We start from the raw sequence: 27,832 nt of genomic DNA, 5'->3' as shown, positions 1-27,832 counted from the left end.
TTTAAAAACATTTTTAGTTATTTATATGACCATCCTCAATGACTGGTTTTCTAGTATGTTGCTGCTGATATCTTTTTTTAAAATTAGATTTGTATTAAGAATGTGATTGAAAATGTTGACTATGAGGTAGTTAGCAAATGTTGACTTTATGTTGCTGTGGATGTAACTCCAGTGTGAAAACAGCAGCAGCACCAGTCATTGATGATAATCACAAAGATGAGTAAAGATGTTTTGAAAAATCTTTAAAAAAATATTGTATGATACTATTTGGTTCTGCCTGTCATTATAAAAGTTAACATTTTAAATTAATATGATTCTTGATCACCATGGACAAGAACAAAGCAAATAGATTTAATAGTTTATTTACAGATATAATATTCATCTTGATTAATGCAGGGATGCATGTTTTAAAAGCATGAGTTTTTCTTTATTAATGTACTTTTAAGATGCTCTGATTATTGATGAATGCTCACATGGTGGAAATGTACTGTACATATTGATGTAAATAAATGTCTAAGAAAACCAAGATTAAATCACTATTAAAATTTCAGTACTTTCAACATTTTGATGTATCCTTGATTGACAATTATAGAGGTAAATTGTAGTTAATAATTAACAGGTTATGTATACTAGTTTAGTAATGAGTGAATCATTGGTATTTGAATAAAAATTTAATTTAACACAAAATTCTTACGTATATTTTAACAGTATTTGTTAAAAGTTCTATAACATTAAAAATGTTAATTTCTACTTCATTCAGAATCAGAAATACTGAAAAAAGGAACTTACTACGTTCCCACCGAATTTCTTCAATTGGATAACCAGCAACAGGACATTTGAGCTGAAATGGTTCTCCTGCTACAGCTGTTACCTTAGGTATAACTCGAATATATGGAAGACCTGAAATGAATGTTTATGCATTTTATATCCGCACATTTATTTAAACATATTTAGACTCTGTCCTATTAATTATATATAAATTTCTACTTTCTACAAAGCTGTTTATAATATGTAATACTCACTTCATATTTTAAATTCTGTTTATTACATATGAAGTATTTTTATTGATTTCTGTATTTTTAAGGAAGTGTATTGACATTCTAGAAAAAAATAATTCTAGATTTATGAATAGTAATCCCAAAGTTCATACATTTACAAAAATTTAATATGTTAAAAATAAAGAAAGAAGATGATAAAATGAGAAATAATTAAGATTTGATTGATTTGATGATTAATATTTATAGATATTGTTAATTTAATGTTAATTATTTAAGTTAAAAGTGTGTTTAAAAATAATTTATTAAAACGGGTGATAATAAATTATTAGTTTTTAATTTGATTTGTATTTTGCAATGTTTAATGTTAACACAATAATCAGTTTATTTCTATTAAAGTTAGACCATGGAATAATAAAATAGAAGACAGCAAGAATAAAAACTGATATATATATATAAAATTAATGGGTAAAATTAATCAGCATTTTACGTTTTATACATAATTCAAACTAAAAAATTAAACACAAATAAGTAGTACTAAAAGTAAAAAAGTGATACTTAGTAGTGTAAACTAAAGAGGAATTTTTTAATAATGGATGAAAGAGAATTTTCATAACACAGTGTTTTAAAAGTCTTATCATGTCAAAAAAAAGAGGAAATAAAGTAAATCTAAAAGACATGCAATCGTTTAAAAATATCTGCTTACTAGCTTTGGATAATTCATCTTCCTTTATTACTGGAAAATTCCTTTTTCTAACTCGATTCACCATCCATCATTTACCTTTGTAATTTTTAGTATAAAGTAAAATATCTTTTTCTTAACAAAGTAACTTCTTATTATTAATATTTTTTTTTTTTTTTTTTTTTTTTTTTTAATTCGAGCAGATGGATTAAAAATGAATTGCATATAGAAACATTTAAGTTTTTTCACTATACATTTAAATTTTATCATCTATAAATGTCATAATAGTTAACTCAGATTAATGTAATTGGTATATATAAAGTTAGGAAATATAGATAAAAATCTCTAAATATAAGTAACTGTATAGTGTAATTATTGATGAACACTTACCATAAACATTTAGGCGAGCAGAATGAATTGCTTTTCCAGCTCTATTTTCCGCAATACAAGAATACTCCCCACCATCATCAACACTAACAGATGATATATTAACATGACTAATTATATCTCCATGGATTGTCATATACTGACCAATCAAGAATCTGCAATACACCTAATTAGTTACATTAATAATGTCTCTCACATAATTAAATAAAAAATCCATGAAAGATAATTTACTAAGAGCTGTTATAAAAAAAAACTGTAAGTGTGGAGGGAGAAATAAACATTAATAGGTGTTAGAAGTTGAGTAGTCACACTATTTAAATATTTAAATTTTAGCTTTTAGAAGCTAACACAGAATTAAAAAAATAATTTGATATTGACCTAAAGAAGTCAAAATGTAAAGAAATATTTAATGGATTATTTTTTCTTTTTAATCTGTTTTTTAAACAGATAATCTGTTAATTATCTGTTGATTTAATCTGTTTTTTAAAGTCAGTTTTATTATTTTTAAATGCTTTATTTTATCAACATTTTTTTAGTTTAATTTAAAATAGGAGTTACAAAAAAATTCTGCGTATAAGAAAAAAAAAGTTGTTCTCAAGAAATGCAAAGTTGAAAAACCTCTGTTTTGATAAAAACAAGAAAAGGAATATAGAAAAACGATGTTAATTAGTAATAACCAAGTATAAACTACAGCAACTTTTTTTACTTCAAGTTTACCAAATAATTTACTGGAAGTTTTTTATTTTTATTTTTTACTATTAAAAATATATAAATTGAATTGATAACCTTCATTTTTGAATTTAATAAAAAAAAAAAAATTAATTGGTTGAGAGTAATATGAAAAATGTTGCAATTTGAAAAATAAAGATGAGACCAAAAAAACGTAACTGGTATAAAATTCCATGAAAAAAGTAACTGATTGTATGATGCAGTTAGAGGAAAGAACTTTATAATATCTCCAAAAGGTACAGTCATTTAGAAGCACAAAATTAGAAGACTTGATTTTTCCAAGAAAAATAAAGTTGTTTTCAAGAAATGCAAAGTTGAAGTTAAGAGTAGCTCTTAATTATTTTATGAAATATCAGTTACTTACGTATCTGATAAGTCATTAAGATTTTTATAAATTTTAAGTAAATAATAAGATTAAAAACCATTAATAAAATTCTACTAGAATCTACAGCATCTAAGTTCAGTAAATATGGGTGTTTTTGAAGGATCATATTTTATATTTACTTCATATTTTTCAACTTATAGGATTTTACTTTCTGAGATGTTCTAGATTTGTGGCCAACCAAAGTAAAAGATGAAAGAAGCCAAGAGCTACATACTTCATGATAATTGTATATTATGAATATTTTGCTATGCTGTAGCTTAAATTCACTAGTAAATTTTTTAGTTTATTGTTCTGATATCACACCAAAGTTAATTACTAAATATAGTATGTTTATTTCAGCAGTTTATTTATTATTAATTACTATTAATTTATAAGAATTACTATTATAGTTATAAATTAATTTTAATAAAATGGATTTAACAAGATTTCATTTTTAAGCAAATTTTTAGGTAAACTGAATTTCATAAAAATCTGCTTCAGAGAGAAAAAAAATTTTCAATTCATGCTGTTTGAATAATTACAGTTATTTTGAGAATGTCTGGACTGATCTTTAAGAATCCTTGACTCACCTTTCAAGATCTACCAGGAAGAGTTTTCTCATTGTATGTCTCATTAAACAATTGATGCCAAAGTAAATGGAAGTAAATGGTTTAATGTATTTATCACTCTACTCTGATAGCACATGATTTCAGGAGATCTCAAAAGAGAAAATGAAATTGTAATAAAGGAATCATTAAAACAGGCATAGGTAATAAATGAATCTAGAAATTTAACAGAAAATTAGTAAAAATCCAAGAAAGTCCACTTAAATAAATTACACATTATTATAATATGATAATGTTTTTTACTACATTCAACGTTAGATTAAAAAATAAATATTTAATAAAATTCACGTAAGAAATAAAAAAAATTATACCGGCTGTTTGTAGGAAGAGGAAATCCATCCAGTGCCCAAGAAATGCTGGGTGTAGGGTTACCAGTGGCACTACATTTGAGAGAGACTGCTGGTCCTGGTTGCAGTGTCTGTTCAATAAAACTGTATGACAATACTGGAGCAGCATCTAAAATTTCAAAATTAAAAAATGAAGTGCTTATTTATAAATTTCTTTAGAAGCTTGCAAGAGCTTAGATTTATATATTAAAATATATTTTAATCTACATAATGGTAATGTATTACTAATTTTTGTGTTTGTCACCTTAAGATTTTTGTAATGCTAGATTGATATTTGCATTATTATCATTACATGCTAGGTATTTGTCAAGATTGTTTGGTTTGATCTAAAAACAATAAAGGGGGTTTCTAGTTAAATTAATATATTAGAAAACATTTATAAGTATTAGACATATTTCAACTGGCTCTGAACTTTTAACTAGCAACATAACATTTCAGAAAAAGTGTTATATAACTTTCTGACATTAGAACTTTTCTTTGATATCCAGGCTTTTCATTTTCATCTGCTCGGTAGTTGCATAATTTAATTTTACTGATACTAGAACAAAATTATCCTGATCTTGATAAAACTCTTCCATTAATGTGGTTTATTATCGAAAAAAATGAAATCTGTATGGTTGCATCATATGCGTTTTTACTGCTTCTCTGTTACTTTTTCCATTATTTTCATAAATAGAATATGCTATGAAAGTCCCGGGAGAACTTTGAGATACATTCTGTATATATTTGAACATTCATAAATTATCAAAATTAGGAGAAAATTAAAATTTAAACCGGATAAAAGGTTTTTTTATTTATTTTAATATATGATACATAATTTAAGTTATATAAATTTAAATCTTATTTAAGAATTATAATCTGAATTTGTTGAATGTATATTGAATTTGTTAAGAACAAATTAAATATACATTCCTACCTTTTGTTACCTAAGGAATGACTTTTTTACCTATGAACTGACTTTTAATTTGTATCAATTTTCAAAAATCAACTTTTAGAAAACAATAATTTTTTCTAAAGTTTTTTCCAGTTCAAAACAGAGTCTAAATTATTTTTATTGATTAAAAACAATAAAAATATTTTTAAGAAAGATAAAAATTAAAACGAAAGAAAGATAAAGAAAGATACAATTGCAAATTTTTTTGTGCAAATAAACCATCAAAAGACCGTGCAAATATGATTTTTTAAAATAAATGAACAATTAATATAATCTACCTTATCAGCACATTGATACGTTCTCTAGATCCTTTGGTTTACTTGAAAGCCATCATCAAGCGTTAAAATTAATGCATTAAAGTCAAAGTTTAAAAATCATACTTAAAATTTAAAAACAGTCATCATGACTGTCCTGGTCCTACTAGTAGACTAAAAACAGTCATAACTGTTTTTAAATTTTAACTATGATTTTTAAACTTTGATTTTAATGCATTAATTTTAACTCCTGATGATGGCTTCCAAGTAAGCTGAAAGATCTAAAGAACTTATCGACGTGTAGATAAGGTGGATTATACTAATTATTAATTTATTTATTTAACATATCAGCAGTAACATGTTTGAGAAATTAATATTTTTTTTTTAATTTTCTTTCTTTCTTCCCAACATTTCTTCATCTGTTCTGATTTGATCTTTTCATCTTCTTCAGTCCATTTCTTACAACTCCACTCTTTCTGTTCCACAGATATGTTGAAATTGTACAAGAACTTTTTAAACTCATCTCAGTTTGAGAGACTTTCCTGAATTAGGTTGATTTTTGCATTTCTGTTTCATTTGTTTGATGTAACCTTGATGGTTTTATGTTTCCAAATTTTATCAAAAATTTTTTGTTCAATCTAGAATTTATTCATCCTCATTATGTGACTACAAAATCTTCTTTTTCTAAACTCTGTTTTTAGTGTATTATTTTGGTACATTTCTTTATTTGATCCTCATTTATAAGTATTTTGTTCTTTTGGGGTCCATATTTTTTTCTGACAACTCTCCTAGAGTCTTGTTAGTTTCCATGTACGACAGGTTTAATTACTATAATTTAAAGTCTAATTTCAACATTGAAGGATCAATTTTTTGGTTATTTTTTTAATGAAATTTAGTTTAAATTTTATTATAAGAAAGGTAATTTAAATAAATCTCTTCTATGACATTTTTAAAATAATGAACTATACTGTAAAGTATTATAAGGCTATTTGACCAGAAAACTTTGGTTAAGAAAACTTCTTTCACATATTTATTTATAACCAAAATAAATCAACTAAACAAATTAGACAACCCGTTTATATAAACAATCTTCTTTATCATTTAGTATCACAGAAAAAATCTTCTGTCTATCTTCTCTGTCATTTAGTATGACAGAAGATAGACAAAAGATTTTAGAAGTATGACAGAGAAGATAGAAAAGGGATGAGAAAATGAGATAATTATATTAAATTATTTGGCAGTCCTTCATGTTCTTTGGTGAAGATTATTAGATTCAAATTAATGATAAATTGCCTTAAATAAATGGTTAACAATAAAATTTTTAATATCAAATAAATGAAATGTTTTATTTAATGTTCTGTTCCAGTTATAACTTTTTTAGTTTCTACTGATTCATTCATATCTATCTGTTTAAAAATAAATGTTTTTATAGTTTTAATGAATTTTTTCAAATAATAAATGCATTACAAGCTCTAAAGTTAACATTTTTAAGCCTCCTACTTCCTTTCAGTTTTCCCGTGAAAAAAAAAATTGGAGAAAAAAGAGAGATATTGGATAAAAAGTAAGTGATATGAAAGTTAAAAATTTTCCTTTTTTACCCGTTAAAAAATTAAGGGTGGGGGTTAAAGGGCCTTTCTTAACAGACTGTGCATATCCCTATATTGTGGTATGTTTTTCAGCCAAAGTAACAGAGAAAACTGCTTGTTTATAGAACACTAATTTTATTAACAATTTTGCAAGACTAAAAAGCATTCAAGTTCAGTTTAATTCTTTATTCTCTTACTTTATTCCTGTGCAACTATAGTTTTTACCGATTTACCGAAGAAAAGTATGGTATTAATTCCGTTCCCACTATGTGACTGGTGGTTGGAGGGGGGTGAAACTGAATCTTTTTTCGTTTTGAGGTCTGAGGAGTACGAAAATATCATTCATTTAAAATGAACTTTCCTTCTACTTATATACTAGCTCCCGCCGCAGCTTCGCCCGCGATATATGGTTACTTCCGTTTCCGTAGCGGTCAATCTTTTTATTTTATGTTTAGTCAAGTAACTGGAGGTAGGTGCAGCCAGTTACACATACAGTAAACGTGGCAAAGGGCAGTGGTAATTGAGTCACAGCGCCGTATACCTTTTCACCCCTTAAAAAATGGAATTAAAAAAAAAACCGGAAAATGATTTTTAAATATTTACCTGAAGAGTAGTTGCAAGCCCAAATCTACTGAATATCTCGTTTACTATAGTCGGGATTGGAAAAATTTACAATCATTGTTCGAATATTTTTTTACTTTTCTTCAACTCCTTTCAAAGAAGAATCTCAAAAATCTAGAAATTGGTTTATTGACATGAATATTATAGCACCAAAAATCAACTTGATTTCTTCATTTGTTACCGAGAAATTAAAAATATAACAGTTTCAAAGAAAAAATCAAAAATCAATTTTAACCATGAAACTCGGAATAAAACTCAAAAAATCTAGAAACTGATTTTTAGATGTTAATAATCAATCCGTTCAAACCCGATCTCGCACAGTGATAGACATTTACAGTTCACAATTCATTAAAGTTTATGCTTCAACCGGCAAATCTCCACTACTAATTACATTTTATATATATATATATATATATATATATATATTTTAGAGATGAAATATATCCACAAACCTTCTTAGTTATGCCAAGAAACTTGGGTAAAAATATAGTTGCGAAAGTTCGGGTACTTTTTTGTCTTCCCGACCAAAATACTTTCATCATTTTTATATAATAATATAGATAGATTACGTTATTTAATGTAAATTTAATTCTATTATTATGTAATATTATTCCTTCGACTGTTTTGAAACATTCAGTTCAAACATTGTTCACAGTTCATTAATTCAATTCTTTAAAGGTTTGGCTTCAACCGGTGAACCTCCACTACTACATATATATATATATATGTTTGTTCGAGATGAAATATATCCAAAAACTTTCTCAATTACGCTAAAAAACACGGGTAAACATTTATTAGCGATAGATCGGGTAGTTTTTAGTTTATCCCGACAAAAAAAAACCCTTTTCCTCTTTATACAATAGTATAGATTTATATAATATTGTAGGCATTTGTATAAAATTTATGGCTCAAAAATCTTCAAAACTACATGATCAATTTCATTGAAATTTAGGTTTGCTGTAGTAGTGAATCTAAAGTTCTACATGTGAAAATTGTATGAAGATTGGTGGAATCGTTCTTTAGTTATGCTCAATTTAAGGTCGACAATCCTCAATTTAAGGTATTTTTTTTGGTCGTATAGAACGATTAGGGGGGGGGGAGAAGAAAATGAAATTTCTTTACATTGTGAGGATTACGAAAATTTCATGTATCAAATTTTTTGGCTCAAAAATAACATTCATGTACAATTATGTTGCTTGAAGATCTTCAGAACGACTTGATCAGTTTCCCTGAAATTTAGATATGCTGTAATTGTGTACATGAAGTTATGCATATGAAAATTTAATGAAGATTGATTGAGCTGTTCCTCAGTTACACTCAATTTAAGGTTGACATAAGAGAACTTAATTTGAGATTATGTTGATTTTGTATTGGTGTATTTTTCATACGCATTTATGCAGTAAGTCATAGTGGTGACTGAGTTAAACTTGGTGCTTGTGTGTAGGGTTTACTAGTTTTAATTATTTATCAAATTACGGTTATAATAATTTAATTTTCTTATAAAGAGAAAATACATTTTAATATCAAATAAAAAAAAATTATACCTCTTTTAGTTTTCTCATTTTCATTTTGTATATTTCTAACGCAAAAAATTATACAAAATAAAATAAAGCATAACTGCGTAAAGTTTTTTTTTGTGTTACTGCTGAATGTGTAAATAATATATTCAGGTAATTTTTTAAAGTGTGTGTAAAATTAAAAAAACATGTTATGTTTATGATGATAGATGTTGACCAATGTTGTTAGATTCACAAGTAAAAAGAATCCGCACTATTGAATGAAATTAAAATTTTATAACTAAAAAGAAAAAAAAGCGTCGTTTACGAATTAAAAATTCACAAATCAGTCAGTGAAAAATGAATATGTACAAAATAATATTCTAAAATTAATTTTTTTTTGAAGAGATAGCTTCAATGTAATATTGTCAGGATGTTATCTTAAAATACTTCAAGAAGTAGTTGCATATGTTAATCTAGAAACTACATTAGTATTTAAAAAATCTGTCCATGAATGTAAAAAAGTTACAAAAATAAAAAAAAGATTATCAGAAATAAACACAGAAAATAATGAGTAAGGGAACATGATCAACACCGACAGAAGTTTAAAACAACAGAGCAAGTGTTAGTTCCGTGGGGGCATAGGAAGAGAAATTGTGTACTGTTTTGTACGCTTATTTTTAAATCATTCCAATTTTATGTACCGTATTATTTTACTTCAGCTTATTACATCGCAGAAGAGAAATTAATAACGACAAATTTAAGTGTTAATTAAAATATTGTTTTTAAAAGACTTGTTAAAATAATTACTGCTTCAGAATAAATTAGCTTTGTAAAAGGTGTGTCATAATATAATAGGATTTTTTTTTTTAAAAGAAATCATGACAAGTACTTGGTAAAAAATAATAATGGAGGGACGTTAACGAATCGTTAAAAAGCATACTGATGTTAAAAAACCGTTTTTTCAATACTTTTTACCCCATAGCCGTTCACTTGCTTTAACGTCTCTCCTTTTCTCTCGACGTGGAAATTAAAGTGGTGGGTGGTAAGGGAATCACTCAGAGCAACATAATTCAATTGTTTCTCCGTCAAAGGTCGACCTTTCTCAGCAACCTCGTTAAAGCGGCTTCAACGCGCTGTCGAAAGCAATGAAATTCTCTTTGGTGTTCCGGTTTTGCTCGGGATATTTGTTTCCTGTAGTAGCTACAAGAGAAAAGGGAATTATAGTCCATCTTCTTTATTTATCACTGACAACTAAATTACCTATCCTAGGTTTCTGGAACATCTTCTCTTAACAAACATATATATACATAAACAAAAATAATATAATTTCAGCTCAAATTATGTTTGTTTATATTTAGCTGTACGAAATAAAATGAGTTCTTATGAATAAGTAGGTATTTTATAAGAAAAAGTAATTAACAAGAAACTTCTTTCGATAAATTTACAATTAAATGAAGTTTGTCTCCTGCTTTAAAACGATGTAATGAATTTTAAGCAATAAGCGTTCGTCTACGTTTCTGCTCCTATTTCTAAACACCAATCCACAAAAATTTTATTCATCAAACAATTCTTAATCAGTGTTACATCTAATTTGTTTTTCTTTTAAAATACATTTTATCAAGATTTCTTCTAATATTTTTTAATAATATTTTAAAAGTTTAATTTTTATACAACTATGATTCTCTATGAACAACTATGATTCTCTTGTCCGGTCTTTTGTGCTTTTGAATTATAACATGATCTATTTTCTATATATATATATATATATATATATTATATATTTTTTAACAACAAGAATAAAACACCATTTTCACACGCAAACCATTATTTTTTTTAAATATAAAAATATCCATTCCAGATTTTCCATGTACTTATTTTATATTTTTTCAACATTTAATGTTTCCAATTCCTAAATCACTAAAGATATACTTATATTGAAATGATTTTTCTTTATTGAAGATTCTGTATTTTTTAGTAACTTGTTCTATAATCTTTTTCTTGTATCTTCCTGATTTACTTGCTATTTATTTATGAAAACTTTACCAGAGCCGAATTCGTTTTATATTCGTTATACCCTTGCTCTTAGTTTTCAGTCCTTTCTCAAAACGTCATTTTCAAGACAAGCTATTTATCAATAACAAAATCAATGAAAATCGGTTCAAAGTAAACCGTTGGTTTCAGAATAAACGTTAAAATTTATGTAGGGGAAATTTTTACATTATTCAAAATTGTTTTATTCTAAAGAATGTAAAAGAATCCGTTATACATAATTTATTGTACGGTCTAATTGGTCATGGAATTATTAATGCGAGGTATTGACCTAAAAAATATCATTTTTTTATAATTTTAAATGTGATGTGAGATTATGTTAAACAATGCATTAGGTTTTATCAAAAGCATTGTTATACCCAAGATGAAATCATATGTAAAATTTAGAAAGTTCGTGGCGACAGTGATATGAATATCATAGAAATAAAAAAAATTATTAACTATTTTCAAAAATGGCTTGACTTAGGTAAAGTGATCAAAATTCGAATAGAATTGAAAAAAAAAACGCAGAAATTTTGATAGAATACTACAATATTCCATAAGAAGACACTGGAAAAAAATTATTAATAAATTTAAAGCATTTCATCGTCGTCTGAGATATTGTTATACGAAAAAAGACCAAATTATGGAAGTCGCAAATGGAAATTTCATTATGACAACGTCTTTTCCAATTCCTCGTACCTGGTCTAGAATTTGATTTCTTCAGGTCATTAAGCAGTTTAATTTTTTGATAAGATTTCCAGTGATTTTTCTTAGTCAAAAAGTTGAAAATGTCAGTAACAGATTTTCCTTACTTAAGTACCTAAAGTATATTATGAAAGATGCGATGACAGCTGATTAAATTTTGTAAAAAAAATATAATCAGAAATATTTTAAACAAAGGGGGGGCTGGATTAAGTATTGATTTTTGAGGAACATACTTGAGTGAGGTGTAAAATTCATGATTTTTTGTTTAGAATCCTAAATTTAAGATAATTTTTGAATATACCATGAACTTTAAAAAAAAATATATATATGTATACATTGCTGAAGAGGCTATCCTATATGAACTGTATCGACGAGAGGCGCTTCTCTCTCCTTCTGCGATGCCTCTTCAACAATGCCTTCAAAATATTTCTATTCAGAATAAAAATATTTTTACAACATTCTAATCTTCTTCTTCTTATCTTATATTATCTTCAACATTCTTGGTCTACTTCCTTCTTAGTTTCCTACTTCTTTCATTTCTCTATCTCTAACAGTTCACAACCACATTACTACTTAATCTTTCCTCCGTCTACTCTTAGGTAAAAACCAATAGAAATTAAATTCTTATGCTGACGTAACCTCAACCTTTCTTTCCTTTTTAACCTCAACCATTATTCCCAAGTTTTTCTAATTTTTTACTTTCCATAAAATCAAGACGTACTAATAATAGTATTAGGTAATTAATCCAGATTTTTTCTTTAATACACTAAAATAATGAAATTTCCAGAAATACTTTTCAAGAATATCTCAAAATCCCAAATTACTACGACTTAATCCCTAATACTGTCACTAAAAATTACCTTCCACTTTGTAAAAATCTAAAAAACAATTCCGGCTTTGCAGGACTTTCGGCTTCACCCTTGGCAGACTACTACTTGGGAGGTAAATTAAGTGGAACATTAAAATAGTAAGTTTGTAAGGAAAGAATTATGCAAAAATAAATTATTCTATCCTTTAAATAAAATCTTGAGATACAGGAGCAACCGGATTGCTCTATTATCTTGACCAGTTGTAACCAAAATTAAATGACATATTCAGAATTTCAAACTTTTATACAAATCGATTACTTCATTTTAAAAATGTCAACTAAAACGATAACTAACGAAAAAAGAAAGAAAGAAAAAAATTACTATCCTCCACCTCTGAATGAAATAGCTGAAATACATAACAAAATGACATATTGATGTAGTAGAATCATCTAATTAATAAAACGTTTTGAATTCAGAAATGAAAAAAAGAGAAATTTTCGACCACACTCTTTATGGTACCTTTGAGTAATACCGTGCTACATCAGAAAGTATCTTAGCTGTATAAGAAACTTTAAATTATATGGAAAAATTTATCTAACCTTTGAATAAGATTTTTAGATACTAAAATTGTATTTTGTGTACTATAGTATGTTACAAAGGTATACCGTATATAGCTGGAAAAGTAAAAATAGGGTAGTCTAAAAAGTAGTAAACCTTTTGCGCACGAGGTAGCGTTAGCGTTCCAAAATTCAGGGTATGTGAATACCTGGCACGTATGATCAGGACCCATAGGAGACTGCTGCTTGGAGTGATTTCTGCATATAGGACGGTCTCCTATGAGGCTTTGTGTGTGCTCGCTGGAGTCCCACCGATTGAATTATTGGCACTTTTAAGAGGAAAGAGACCAGGGAGTTGGAATTCACGAATCAAGGCAGCGGCTAATGGCAAGGTGGCAGGACAGGTGGAATGAGAATGGCCCTGGAGGTAGAACAAAGAGACTCATCCCCGATATTAAAAGCTGGATATATAGGAAGCATGGGGAAGTGAGTTTTCACCTGTCACAATACTTTACAGGGCATGGTAACTTTAATTTTTACTTGCACAGAATCGGTAGAAGAGCATCGACGAAATGTATGTATTGCGATCGCGAAGATGATGTTGAGCACACATTTACTGACTGCCATAAATGGAGAGAAGAATTAGTAGACATCGATCTATCATCTGATGGTAACGGCAGATTTATTAATCACATGTTGCAGAGTGAAGATGCCTGGAAGAGGGTTGATTCAATTATTAAGAAAATATTAACGCAGAAAAATGAGGACGAGAGGAGATTGGGGTTCTGATCTTAGTATAGGGAAGGGCGGATAGCCCCAGTGGTGAGGACTGGCATGCTGAGGTGTGCCAGTTTCGATGAGCCACTGGGGACTCCAAGGGTCACGTCAAGGTGGGAAGGCCCATTTGAGTACAACAGGCACTCCCCTGGGTGGCGCAATACCAACCATTCGGACCGGCCCAGGGGAGGAGAGTCAAAAAAAAAAAAAGAAAAAAAAAAGGGTATGTGAATCCAGACCAACCCACCTTGGTCTAGTGGTGAACGCGTCTTCCCACATCAGCTGATTTGAAAGTTGAGATTCCAGCGTTCAAGTTCTGGTAAAGTTAGTTATTTTTTCACGCATCTGAATACTAGATCGTGGATACCAGTGTTCTTTGGTGGTTGGGTTTCAATTAACCACATCTCAGGAACGGTCGAACTGAGAGTCTACAAGACTATACTTCATTTACACTCATAAATATCATCTTCTGAAGTATTATCTGAACGGTAATTACCGGAGGCTAAACAGGAAAAAGAAAAAGGGTATGTGAGTAACAGTGGGTCAGGCCAAAGGCATTTCACAGCTGGCAATTGAAGCTAGTAGATTTCCAAAAGTGTTGGAATTCTTATAATCAGACGTAAGGTATTGCGCCGTGAAGACGAGTAAACTTTCCGCAAAACTGCGTCAATTTTACAATTTTATTTCGATAAAGTCGCAAATACTGCGCAAACCCTTGAAGAAATTTGTACTGTTTATGGGCAAGATATGTTATCAAAAGCAACAGCCAAAAGATAGTTCAACCGCTTTCGATGTCCAAGATGCTCCTTGCAGTGAGCGACCAATTGCAGAAAAAGTGAATGATATTCTGAAGGACTGGCATGTAAGCAGTCATGACATCGCCAATGACATAAACATCCATCACCAAACAATGTTAAACTATTTGGACAAAGCTGACTACAAGCAGAAGCTCAACGTTTGAGTGCCACATGATCTGACACAGAAAAATTTACTCGATCGAATTTTTATCTGCAAATTTCTGACCTCGATTTCGTCACTGAAACGTAACGAAATCGAGCCATTTCTGAAGCGGATGATCACGAGTGATGAAAAATGGATAACCTACGACAAAAATTTGTGAAAAAGATCGTGATCGAAGTGAGGAAAGCTCAATAGTCTGCGGAAAAGCCTACACTGATGCTCAGGAAGGTTATGCTTTGCGTTTGGTGAAATTGGAAGGACATCGTGAATCACAAGCTGCTGTCGCCAGGTAGTATGATAGAACTCACCCAGTTAGTCTAGTGGTGAACTCGTCATTTCAAATCAGCTGATTTTGAAGTTGAGACCCCAGCTGATTTTGAAGTTGAGACCCCTAAGGTTCAAATCCTAATAAAGGCAGTTACTTTTACACGGATTTGAATACTAGATCGTGGATACCGGTGTTCTTTGGTGGTTGGGTTTCAATTAAACATAGATCTCAGGGATGGTCGACTTGAAACTGTTCAAGACTACACTTCATTTACATTCATATATATTATCCTCAGTCATCCTCCGAAGTAATACCTTACGGTGGTTCCGGAGGCTAAACAGAAAAAGAAAGGCAGTGCGATAGACTCAGACCTGCACTGTTAACAATTAGCGCGATTACGCCTAGCAATTCTAAAGAAACGGCCTGAATGGTCAACAGAAAGGGTGTCATATACCACGCTGACAACGCCAGAGGTTATACATCTTTAACGATCATCAGGAACTGAGAGAATATGACTGGGAGATTTTAATGCATTCACCATATAGCCTGGACTTGGTACTGTCAGAGTATAATTTGTTTCGGTCTCTGTAGAACTCCCTGAATGGGTGTTAATTTTGTTTCAAAAGAGGAATGTGAAAACTAGGTGTCACAATTTTTTGACCAGCAACCACAGAATTTCTACAGCGACGGGATTATGGTGTTGCCGGAAAAAGGCACGTCATCATTAAAAAAAAAATGGTGCATATGTAGTCTCATAATTTTATTTTCCAACAATAATAAATGTATTCTCAATTTTGGCTTCTAAAGGCTTAATATGTTTTAGATAATATAATATTTAAAAATTTTATACGAATATATTAATAAGTTTAAAAGTACTTCGTTAAAAAAAATTATAAAAAATGTGTAATTGTATATACAAGATATCATCTATGTTTATTATAAATCGTACTAATCCATTTCGAAACATGTTGAAAAATGTAATATTAAAATAAAATTATTAAAATTTTTATTAAAAACATAAAAACATTTTATACAATGATTTTCGAAGAATTTATTTAAAATTCTATCTGAATTGTATATTTTAATAATTTAATTGGATTGGTTATACTATAAAAGCAAGGATTTAATAAAATTTTAATCCTAAATTAGTGTACACTGCGTACATAAACGAATCAATTTATTAGATTTCTCTAAATTACATGATAGAATTTGGTTGAAAATTTCAATACTAGTCAGTTTAATATGTTTATTGGCAATATTTAAAAATTCTGTTGAATTATTTCGTAGGAATTTAAAAAAAAAAAAAGTTTTGTTTATGGAAACATTTGTATTCATAATTGTGCAATTAATTGAAAAGTAATTGGAACCTCACAGTTGTTGACCTGGATGTTATTTATTGCACATACTGTATGTACACTTTCTGATCATCGTTATAACTGAATAAATATTAGATTATAATGTTCTTCATTAGTATTGAATTAATATGATTCATCAGTTAATACTGCTGCATGCTCTATTTTATATATATATATATATATATATATATATATATATATATATATATATACAATAAATACAATATCATATCGGCGCAATTGATAATTAATATTAAATGATAAATACTGGTTTTATTTTTTATTTTATAATTTAAAAAATATTATTTATTATACGAGGTCTGTTCAGAAAATAATCGAACTTTATTTTTTTAATCTTTATTATTAATTTTTACAAATTATTCGTCCTTGTACCCTTCAAAGTACTTCCCTCCCCTATTCACATACTTTTCCCAGCGGTGTTTCCACTTCCCTAAGCAGTCCTGGATAGCTTCATTTGAAATAGCCTTTAATGACGAATTCACTTTAATGTCATCAATAGTCTGTCTGAAAACAGCGTTTTTTCATCACTGATTTTAATTTTGGAAAGATGAAACAATCATAAGGAGCCAGGTCTGGGGGTAGGGAGGGTGAGGAAGGACAGTTATCTGATTTTTGGCACAAAACTGACGAATTGACAAAGCTGAATGTGCGGGCACACTATCGTGATGAAGGAACCATGAGCTGTCTCACCACAAGTCTGGTCTCTTTTTGTGAATCTTTTTCACGTAACTGTTGTAAAATGCCTTGATAGTAGTAAGCACGCATTGCTCACTGTTTCACCTTGAGGTAAGAATTAAAAATTCACAATTCCATTGATATCGAAAAAAACAAGAGAGTATCAATTTTACATTGGATCGAAACTGACATGCTTTCTTGGGGCTTGGAAATCCTTTGCCAATCCATTGTGAAGATTGAACTTTTGTCTCGCTGTCGTAGCTTTCGTCTCCTGTTTTAATCCTTTACATGAATGTTTCATCGTCACCGATTTGTTCAAGAAGTTGCCAGCAAACACCCACTTCTTTCTGCCGTACGATCATCAAACGAGGAACAAACTTTGCTACAACTCGATGTATGTTCAATTTTTCAGTCAAAACGTCACGATCCAATTGAGATGGTAATCTCTTCTGCAAGTTTCCTGACAGTCATTCAGCGATTTTCACGCACCAGATGGTTGATTTTCTGAGCGTGGGTGTTATCAGTTGAAGTCGAAGGCCTTCCTGGTTGAGGGTTATCTTCAGTTGACGGACTACTACGTTTAAATCGTGAAAACCAATCGTAACATTGCGTTCGACCCACAGCATAATTTTCATAAGCTTAATTCAAAAGTTGAAACGTTTCTGTGATAGTTTTCCCCAGTTGTCGAACATGGTTTTAAACTTTTATTATTAAGAATTAAGAAAAAAAATCATTATTCAGATAAATAAATGATATTAGAAAATTATTATTATTTTTTTTATAATAGCCAAGAGCTTTTGCGGTCCACTTTAACTATTTCAGTCATATATTATCTGTTTTTCAACTGATTTGAACAAATAAATTGTCATTTTATTCACAATAAAAAAACAGTTTAAAATTTTTATATAATAAATACATAATTCGATAAAACTCATATTTACGGAACTATTAATAATTAAAACATTTTAATAGCCGCAATTTAATTTTGGAATTAACAAAAATAAAATTTATTAAATTTATTTGTTTTGTAGGAAATGTCGGGTACATGAGACAAAATTTCATTAAACTATTTCAATCTATCAATCTATTCTTAATAGAAACGGAGATTCCATTCGTTCAAAACATGAAGGTTTTTGTTTATTTTGATGTTCTGAATGAGTCCCTTAAGTTTGTCCATCATATTTCGGGACACTTGTTTGTATATATATATATATATATATATAGTATAGTACAGATATTATAAAACAAATAATTTATATTTTTTAACTTAAAAAAAGAAAAAAACCCAAGTATTATGCAAGTATATTTATATAACATATACATTACATACTAAAAATGATAATATAAACTAATAAAGAGATGGGGGAAAAATCTTTTACATGAAATAAAAAAAAAAAAATTATGGCGCATTTCGATTGTTAAACTATCATCAAAAATTTTTGTTTACATCAAAAATTAATTTAAATGTCAGGAAAACATTTTTGAAAGTATATTCAAAAATATATGGAAGTATATTCGTTATATGGAAGTGAAACTTGGACAATCGGAGTATCTGAGAAGAAAAGATTAGAAGCTTTTGAAATATGGTGCTATAGGAGAATGTTAAAAATCAGATGGGTGGATAAAGTGACAAATGAAGAGGCATTGCGGCAAATAGATGATGAAAGAAGCATTTGGAAAAATATAGTTGAAAGAAGAGACAGACTTATAGGCCACATACTAAGGCATCCTGGAATAGTCGCTTTAATATTGGAAGGACAGGTAGAAGGGAAAAATTGTGTAGGCAGGCCACGTTTGGAGTATGTAAAACAAATTGTTGGGGATGTAGGATGTAGAGGGTATACTGAAATGAAACGACTAGCACTAGATAGGGAATCTTGGAGAGCTGCATCAAACCAGTCAAATGACTGAAGACAAAAAAAAAACTATCATCATAAGTTGATATAAACAAGATTATTAAAATAACTAATTTATTAACACAAAATTTAAAGATTAATATAAAAAAGAAATATTAAAATTTTTGATTTAGATCGTTTGAGTGAAATAAATTATCTTTAGTAAACATATTTTTTATGGGTAATGGTTAAACTGGTTTTTTTGCAAGTAGTTTTTTAATTAAATAATTTATTTTCTTTTTAATATAAAATATGTTTTAATTTTTATATTTGTAATAACGTTTAGTTTTAATAATTCCTTTTTATCTAAAAAGGATGATGATTTTATATAATGACTGAAATGCATGCAATTAATAGGTTTTTTATTTCTTTTGAATTGCTCTTGAACTTTGCCTTTAATGCTTATTTTAATATACTATCCATTTATTTCAGCTCATCCATTGTATTAGCATATGTATATATTTATATATAAATTAGAAAAAATAAAGGGGTTGCTAATAGTTCCAACTGAAATGAAACATAAATGAAGTTTTATGGTTTCCATATTCATTATCTGAAATCAATATTAAATAAATAATTAAAAAAATAAAAATGAAGTATTTTTTAAAGAATTAATATTATTTGTGAATTGTAAACAAATTTTATGTGTAAGGCAATCAATATAAAAAATTTTCGGTATAAAAAATTTAATTTTATATTATCAAAATATCGATTTACAAATATTAAAAATACAGTACAAATATTTTATTTTAAAATTTTAAATGTTTTCTATTTTAGACAAATATATTCCTGAAAATTGTCAAAGCTAAATTAAGCAAGCGCGTGATTTCACGTACCTTGGATTCACGTAATGACAGGATACCTGCCTAATACAAGTAAGTATATTACAAATGACTATAACAAGACAAGTTTAATGAAACAAACAAACAATCAAAAATAAATTAATATTTAACTAAATATATCTATATCATCGTAATTTATAAATTTGATGTGCAAGTAAATATGTTTTTGCGCATTGTGCAATGGAGTAAAGATTATCTAGTTGAATTCTTTCTTTTTATTTTCATTGGATTCCATTCCCTTGAGTAAGGGTTATCCAGAAAGCGGACAGTAATGGTAATTGCCAAACCCGAGAAAAAAATGAGGTAATCTAAATACCGAGAGAATTTATAGGTCAAGTAGACAGTCCTGCAAGAAGAGATTATAATTAACAAACAAATTTTTTATTTTCATTTGTACAAAATTTGCTTAAATTTATTATTTCTTTTAAACAATAAAAAGATATATTAGCAATATATTAATAATTATAAGTATATATTACGAAGAATATACTTTTATTTTTATAAAAAAATAACAATATTTAATTTTAATTTATAAAACTTTTTGTCTTAAAATCATAAAGTCATGCTTTCTTTTATTTGTATAAATTAAATTTTCGTTTACCAACAATTTAAAAAGTGTAAATCCTAGTACTCTCGGAGTTGTTACTCCATCTTCAGGGATTTTCTAAAAAAATGTTAATTTAAATTCAAATCAATAATCGTTTTTAAATTAAACTGTTATGTTCATAATAATCGGTCGTCAAGAATAAAATTAATTCGTACGCCAATAAGACAGTAACGTCATGTTTGTAAGATGTTCTTGACTATTATAATAAGATAATAATTTATATGTAAGCTGCTTGCGACTATTATAATATGATAATTGTCGCAAACATCTTACAAAAATGACGTTACTGTCTTATAATTTTATTTTTGACGACTATTAAATTTATGAACGATTGATATGAATTTAAATTAACATCTTTTAGAAAATCCTTGAAGATGGAGTAACAGCTCCGAAAGTACTAGGATTGCACTTTTTAAATTGTTGGTAAGTGGAAATTTAATTCATACAATTGTATTAATATCAACGGTGCCAAATTCTTAGTAAATTATTTATTTTATTTGTTGTTGTAAATAAGATCCCGCTAAAATATTGGTATATAAGTTTTGATAAAAAGGATAATTGGCATACATATTTTGTTTAATTAAATAGAGGTTAACATTTTCGTTACGATAAAATGACAAAATTCAGAAATAATTTACAATCAAAAATTTAAATTAACAAAACAGTAAATTATACTATAAATTAAAGTTTTTATCAGAATTTAATAGGAGAAATAGCTTTTTTATTTTTTAAATTATTATCATTTTATTTGCTGAGAAACAGAGATGGACGACTCTAACGTTATATTTTGATTTGAGGTTGGCGTATGGACCAAAAATTAGAGAAAACTTCAGAACACAAATAATAAAGTATATGGAACCTGTATCGATAGTTTTAAATTATTAATCTCAAGATGAAATTTACTAGGTAAGAATTTTTATTCGTATAGTTTAAAAATAGTATGTACGAATTCTTTTTACTTCCTTGAAGGAAGTAATATGATCGCGAAAAATTTCGGTTTTCAGATTTCAACGGAAATATCCATTTTGCCCATCTTGAATCCATTTTGATTAGTTTCGGAGTGACGTCTGTATTGTACGTACGTATAGACGTATATATCGCGTAACTCATAAACGATTAGTCGTAGGATGTTGAAATTTTGATTTTATGATTGTTGTAACATCTAGTTGTGCACCTCCCCTTTTGATTGCAATCGACTGAACCAAAAGTGTCCAAAAAAGTCCAAAACGCAAAAAAGTTTGAATTTTGGACTTTTTCTTAACTACAGTAATATAAGCCCTCATTGAGAACTTTTCAACAATAAGTTATAAGTGGTACTTATTTTCATTGGTTCCAGAGTTATAGTCAAATAAAAGTTTAATTAATGAAATATTTGGATCTTAAGAGGGGAAGGCACATCATTTCGAATCGGACTTCATATTTTTTTTTAACTTAAATATATTGATTTATTACTAATTATTAACCTCTGATTGTAAAAAAAAATCACAATAAATAAGAATTCAATAAAAACAATAAAAAATATGAAACAATGTCTGAAGTTATTAATGAAATAAAATTTTATATACTTTTCATTTAAAAAAATCTGAATATGTAATTTAATAGGCGTACAAGGAGGTCATGTGGTGTTAGAACAGATTTTTTTTTGTCTTGATGAAATAATTCATCACGTAAGATTTGAAGCTTGTATGTAGAAATATGTAAATTTAAGTTTGTAACATATGTAAAATACCCTGCTTAATCGGGATTCGAATTCGGACCCCCTGATGAAAGATTGAGACGCTATCACTCCGCCATAGCGATTGACATTTAAAAAATTTTAAATATAATTTTAATTTTATACTTAAAATATAATTTTTATTGAAATAATTTATCTGGTCATCCTGATCAGTATTTTACGATCGCACTCTGACAGTAAAAAAGCAGTAATATAAAAACATAAACCTTAAAACCACGAGAGTTTTTATTAGCTCTTGTGTTTTTTTTTTAATTAGTTTTTACGGTTATTTTACAAAATATATTTTTTGATGAACGTTTTACATTTTAAGAACACTTACTTATTTTGTTAACAATTTATATTATGTTTGCAGCAGGAAAATATTATAAATTCTAAAAAAATATACGGCGATCTGTTTTATATAGAAAATGTCTAATAATAACAATCTCTATTTAATTCTGCTTTAGTTTATTACTTTTTTTAAAATTTAAACAGTAACGTGATTATCGGATTACTATTATATTTGAAGGATTTTTTAAATATAAGTTTTTTAAAAAATTAACTGAACAGAATGTTTTAAATTATCTTCTATATTAGAGATAAAAAGCTGAAAACTCCTCATTAGGGAAAAAATATTTCTATTTTATAAGATTTTTTGTTTTTTAACTACAGTTATATGGTAGATGCTTCATTTAACATAATGACATGAAATAAATTGGCCCATTTATTAATATTTACATAGAAATTTTTAACAATCATTATTCTACAGTTCTGGCTTTGTATTGAGCATCAAAATAAAATACATTTTTACTGATATATAGTCCTATGCGCAAACGATGCTTTTTCTAGTGTTATTTATCCAAATCATATTATTGTAATATTAATTACTCAACTTAATATAGTTTCGTATATAATTTTCTTTTAATTATTTACTTTTTTTTATCTATATATGTAAAAATGAATGTTTATCTGTCTGTGTGTCTCTTATGCCTTCCTAAACCGTTCATCCGATTGCGATGAAACTATAGTGAGTTGTGCGCACGCTCGCTAAGGTTTATGAATTTGTTTGGACCCGCTAGGTGGCGCTGGCGTCGAGATATTTCGAAAAATTGTATTTATGGTCCGATTTGCCTCATATTCAGAATACATGTTACTTAGATGGAAAGAATTATCTCTGCAAAAAATGGATCCGCTAGATGGCGCTGGGGTTGAGATATTTAGAAAAATTTTATTTATGGACCGATTTGATTCATATTCAGAATATGAATATTAGTTACGTGAAAAGAAATATTTTTGTAAAAACTATACCCGCTAGGTGGGGCCGGTATCGAGATGTTTACGAAATAAACAAACAAATATACAAACAGACTTTTTTATTCTATATATATATATATATATATATAAAAGGTATGTTCGTATGTGTGTTCGCTAAATACCAAAAAACTGATGGACCGATTTACGCGCGGGCAAAAGAGAAAACGGGGCAAAGGTGGAAAGAGAAGAGGGAAAAAACGGGAAAGTGTAAAAAGGAAATTGGGAGAGGGCGAGGGAAAAGGGTGAAAGGGAAAAGTTGGAAAGAGAAAAGGGGAAGGAGAATAAGTGAAAGGTAAAATTTGTGAAGTTCCATAATATCAGTTTTTTAATTTTTTTATCAAATTTTCAATTGTGTTCATTAAACTATCTCTCTCTCTCTCTCTCTCTTTATATATATATATATATATATATATATATATACTCAAATCTAGCAATAGCGAAGCATTGCCGGGTCTGCTAGTTTTATTATATTTTTAAGTAAAACTATATAAAAAATAACTTGTTTGTATATTCTGTTTTCTCTGATAATATAAATTGTTTAAATAAGTGAAATGAAATACGTGTTCTAGTTCTAGAGATTATTAATCAAAAAGATGATATGTAATGTATAACTATAGAAAAAAAAATCTGAAGTTTATTGTGTCTGGATAACTACGAGGCAATTATACGAGTATATTTCTTCAGTTAACTGGTAATTATGTTATACAAGTCGTAAGAAATTCTGCTCCCATCACCTTTTAGACGATGCTGTTTAGGAAGATTTAATTAATAAATAAGGTTTCGGAAGACAAACCGTTTGATAAGTTTAAAGAATAAAATAAGATATATTTTTGCAAGACGGGTTTTTAAATATTTTAATAAGATTTGAAAACTGTTAGCACCTTGATAACACCTTATTTAAAGGATAATAAAAAAAAAAACACGTTGATTGGCTGGAATGGTAAATACTTAGTAGAACTACTTTTTTAAAGGCAGGGGGAATACTCTTTAACATTCTGATAAGAGCTGAACCCTGTTCTCACACTGACAGCATATACTCCGTATCTTTCAACATATTTACAACATATATCTAGCGAAGGTATGATTTCTTTCTAGTTTAAAAAATCTTTCTTGTTTTTTCCTTACTTATATTATGTTGTATTAAAATCTTTAACAAGTTTATTTTTAGGGAAATTTTCAGCATTGCAAATTTTTCAATTTATTAAAATTTTTTCAATTTATTATTCTTTGTGATTACAGGTAAAGTTTTCTTTCATAAATGTGTTCATAATGACGTCAAATTAATATAAGACAAGTTTGTAATTTTTAAAGCAGAGATTTACATTTTTAATGTATTTTAAAAGGTTATTTGAAATCAGATAGTATGAAGTGCGAGTTACAGTAAATAACTATGAATTGTTATACAAAACAATTTATATCAACCACAGACTTTTATAACATAATTAGTATAAGATATATGTATGATATATTTATATATACATTAAGAGACGTTTTTTCGTTTGTTTCCGATAATCGCGAAAACTACTGAACCAGTCATTACAAAATTTTAACTGTTACTTTCTTATAATCCTCGGATTATATATCACAGTTTAAATCTCGCCAATCTCACTACTACATAAATTATAAATAAATAAAACGTACGAAAAAATAATCGAAAAATTCTTTTAGTGAATACAATGACATGTCTGTGTCAATACCGACTTCTTCATACGATATTATATGATTTAATAAATTTAATGTCATTATCTATAAAAGATATGTATTTATTATCGAAATATACGTAAAAAAAAAATTTTGTTAATAAAATTTGTTGCTGAAAGGCTTCGATGGCACGTGGCACGTTAGAACTGTAGCCATAAAAAGGGCTATTTGAGGTCTGCGGTGTGATGATAGTGGGTTTTGCAGGGTAGCCCTGAGAAGTGTTGTTGGGTCCGGAAGCTGGTCCCCGGTGATCTCGGCTCGGGTGTTGTCGGGGAGTAGCGGCTCGTCCGTTGAATCGGACCGAGTTTCCCTTCAGCGGTAGTTGGGTCCCCACTACAGCGTGGCAGAGGTGGACCTTAGATCCCCGCAGTGTCGTTCGTCTTCCGCCGGCGCGGCGGTTCTCCCCGAGCGGTGTTCTTCCGGCTCCGTCTTCACTGCTAGGCCCCCTGGCGCTAGCGAGCTTCATGCTGGACCGGTGCTGAACCCCGGAAAGCTGGGGCGGGAAGAAAACGTACGCGCCCAGCGGTTCCCTTGGCGGGCCAGCCAAGCCTGCTGTTCCGGCGGGGATATTGGTATCCGCCAATATCCCCGCCGGGAGGTCTCACGTTAGACCGGCCAGGGAACTTGTTCTTGGTTTTCTTTTTCCTTCTTCTTCTTCTTCTAGTGAAGATCGCTGTGCTAGTACCAGTCTTTTTACAGGTGCCTGAGAGTGTTGGGGTCGCAGCGCCGCTGTATTGGAAGAGTTGCGTGGATCAGCTAGCTTAGCGGGGAGGAACGTGTGTGCAGGCGCGTAGGTGGATTGCAAGTCCCCCCGACATCTACCAGCTAACGTCGCGCTCACCGATAGAAAGCACAGTATGTGGTAACAAATTAAAGGGAATGATAGCTATTTACAAATTTAGCAACTGAAAAGTTGTTTGCTTTTCATCAAAATTAATCTATTTTACCGGATAACTTGTGAAGAGTGAAAACTGAGGGCAGCAGCCATACGTAATTACTAAAAAAACTATTTCCAAATTTTTGAAGTTCTATACGCATAAAGCGCGGGCGAATCTGCGAGAGGGGGTTCGATATATATTTATGTATTATCGAGATGATAATAATATAAGTATTTTAGAATAATTTGGGCCAACATACCAATCGGTAAGACCATCACTTGGGATAAAGTAAAGCTGCAAAATGGCCGTCTCTGGGAGTAACAATTCCAATTTTACAAAAAAATAATTAATCTTTTAGACTGAAATTGACCACTTATTAAGGACATCAGGACTGACATTTTAGCAATATTTTTGATAGCAATATCAAACCAATATTGCTATCGTGATAAATAAAATATATTGCTATCGTGAAATATATTGCTGAAAATGGAATTTTTTCAGCTTTAAATATCTATAAATAACAAACTAATGAAAATTTTGAGTGGAAAACATAGAGGTTTTCATTCTCTATTATTATTTTAAACCTATTAATAAAAATATCTACTATAAATAAAATAAAAATAATTAAAAATACCTATTATATAAAATATCTACCTGTAGATATTTTTTGTAAAAAAAGGGCACCACTTCGAGATAATTTGTCTGGAATATCATGAAACTACATAAAATTACATCTTTCAATTAGTATTCTTTTGTTTGAACATTTAGCTGCATTCCAATATATATTTTACTAAAAAAAAATAAAGTAATGCTAATAAAAGAAAATACCTCCTAACTGAAGTTGAGCAGATGCTTGAGCAGTTTCTCCTTCAGCTCTTCTAACAAGGCACTGATACATTCCTTGATCATCACGAGTTATGCCCGATAACGTTAAAATATCACCAGAAGATCTTCCCGGTAAAATTCTTCCGTCTTTATACCACGTTAATAAGTGTGGCCCAGGTGGATAAACATTACAGCGTAATTCAGCATTACCGCCTAGAGGTATGCTTAACTCAGACGGCGATACTTGTACTGATAGTGGTGCAGTAACTGCTAAACGAAGTTCAGCATTGGCTTCACCACCCGCATTACCAGCTGCACAACGATATAATCCAGCATCTTCTTCTGTAACTGCTTCTACAGCTAATACTGGTCCTAAAACTCTTGTTCTTGGTCCTCCAACAACACCTAAAGGTTCATAACCAGCTGCCAATTGATACCACCTGTAAAAAAAAAAAAGTTAATTTGATCAGTCATCTACCTTAATTTTCTTTATTTGTGAACTAATTAAAGGAATAATAATAATATTCTGTTTTAATGGAATGCAAAAAAAAGTTTTGAAGTAACAAGTATAATTTTAAGTAGAAATTTTGGAAATTCTGATTAATAAAATATATACAAAGAGGATTTCCTCAAAATTATTTTGGTTTCAACATTTTCTCATTTTTATATGGAATTTTAATGAATAATACGTTTAATATTTTTACAAATAAAAGTCATTTAAGTTAGTTGGTTGATCGCATCTCCACGTGAAATGTATTAATTAACTGTAAATTACATATTAATTACATACATATTATTCCTACAACTGTTACATTTTATGATTTTCCATACAAAAATAATGTTATTTATAATATGCATTAAAAGTAATGGAGAG

At 29.1% G+C, this 27,832-nt stretch overlaps 1 protein-coding gene across 1 annotated transcript in view; it reads right to left on the bottom strand.

Annotated features, from left to right (window-relative positions):
• Nucleotides 1-27,832, bottom strand: part of Dscam2 (Down syndrome cell adhesion molecule 2) — a 462,957-nt gene that overhangs the window by 66,767 nt on the left and 368,358 nt on the right. The window contains exons 5-8 of the mRNA XM_075372643.1: nucleotides 26,962-27,398; nucleotides 4,095-4,239; nucleotides 2,068-2,219; nucleotides 790-900 (exon numbers count right to left, since the gene is read on the bottom strand). Coding sequence (XP_075228758.1) covers nucleotides 790-900; nucleotides 2,068-2,219; nucleotides 4,095-4,239; nucleotides 26,962-27,398 — 845 coding nt within the window. The remainder of the gene's footprint in view (nucleotides 1-789; nucleotides 901-2,067; nucleotides 2,220-4,094; nucleotides 4,240-26,961; nucleotides 27,399-27,832) is intronic.

This window comes from Lycorma delicatula, chromosome 8 (genome assembly GCF_047948215.1).
Source record: "Lycorma delicatula isolate Av1 chromosome 8, ASM4794821v1, whole genome shotgun sequence".
NCBI classification, from domain to species: Eukaryota; Metazoa; Arthropoda; class Insecta; order Hemiptera; family Fulgoridae; genus Lycorma; species Lycorma delicatula.
This window is presented reverse-complemented; position numbering and strand designations above follow the sequence as displayed.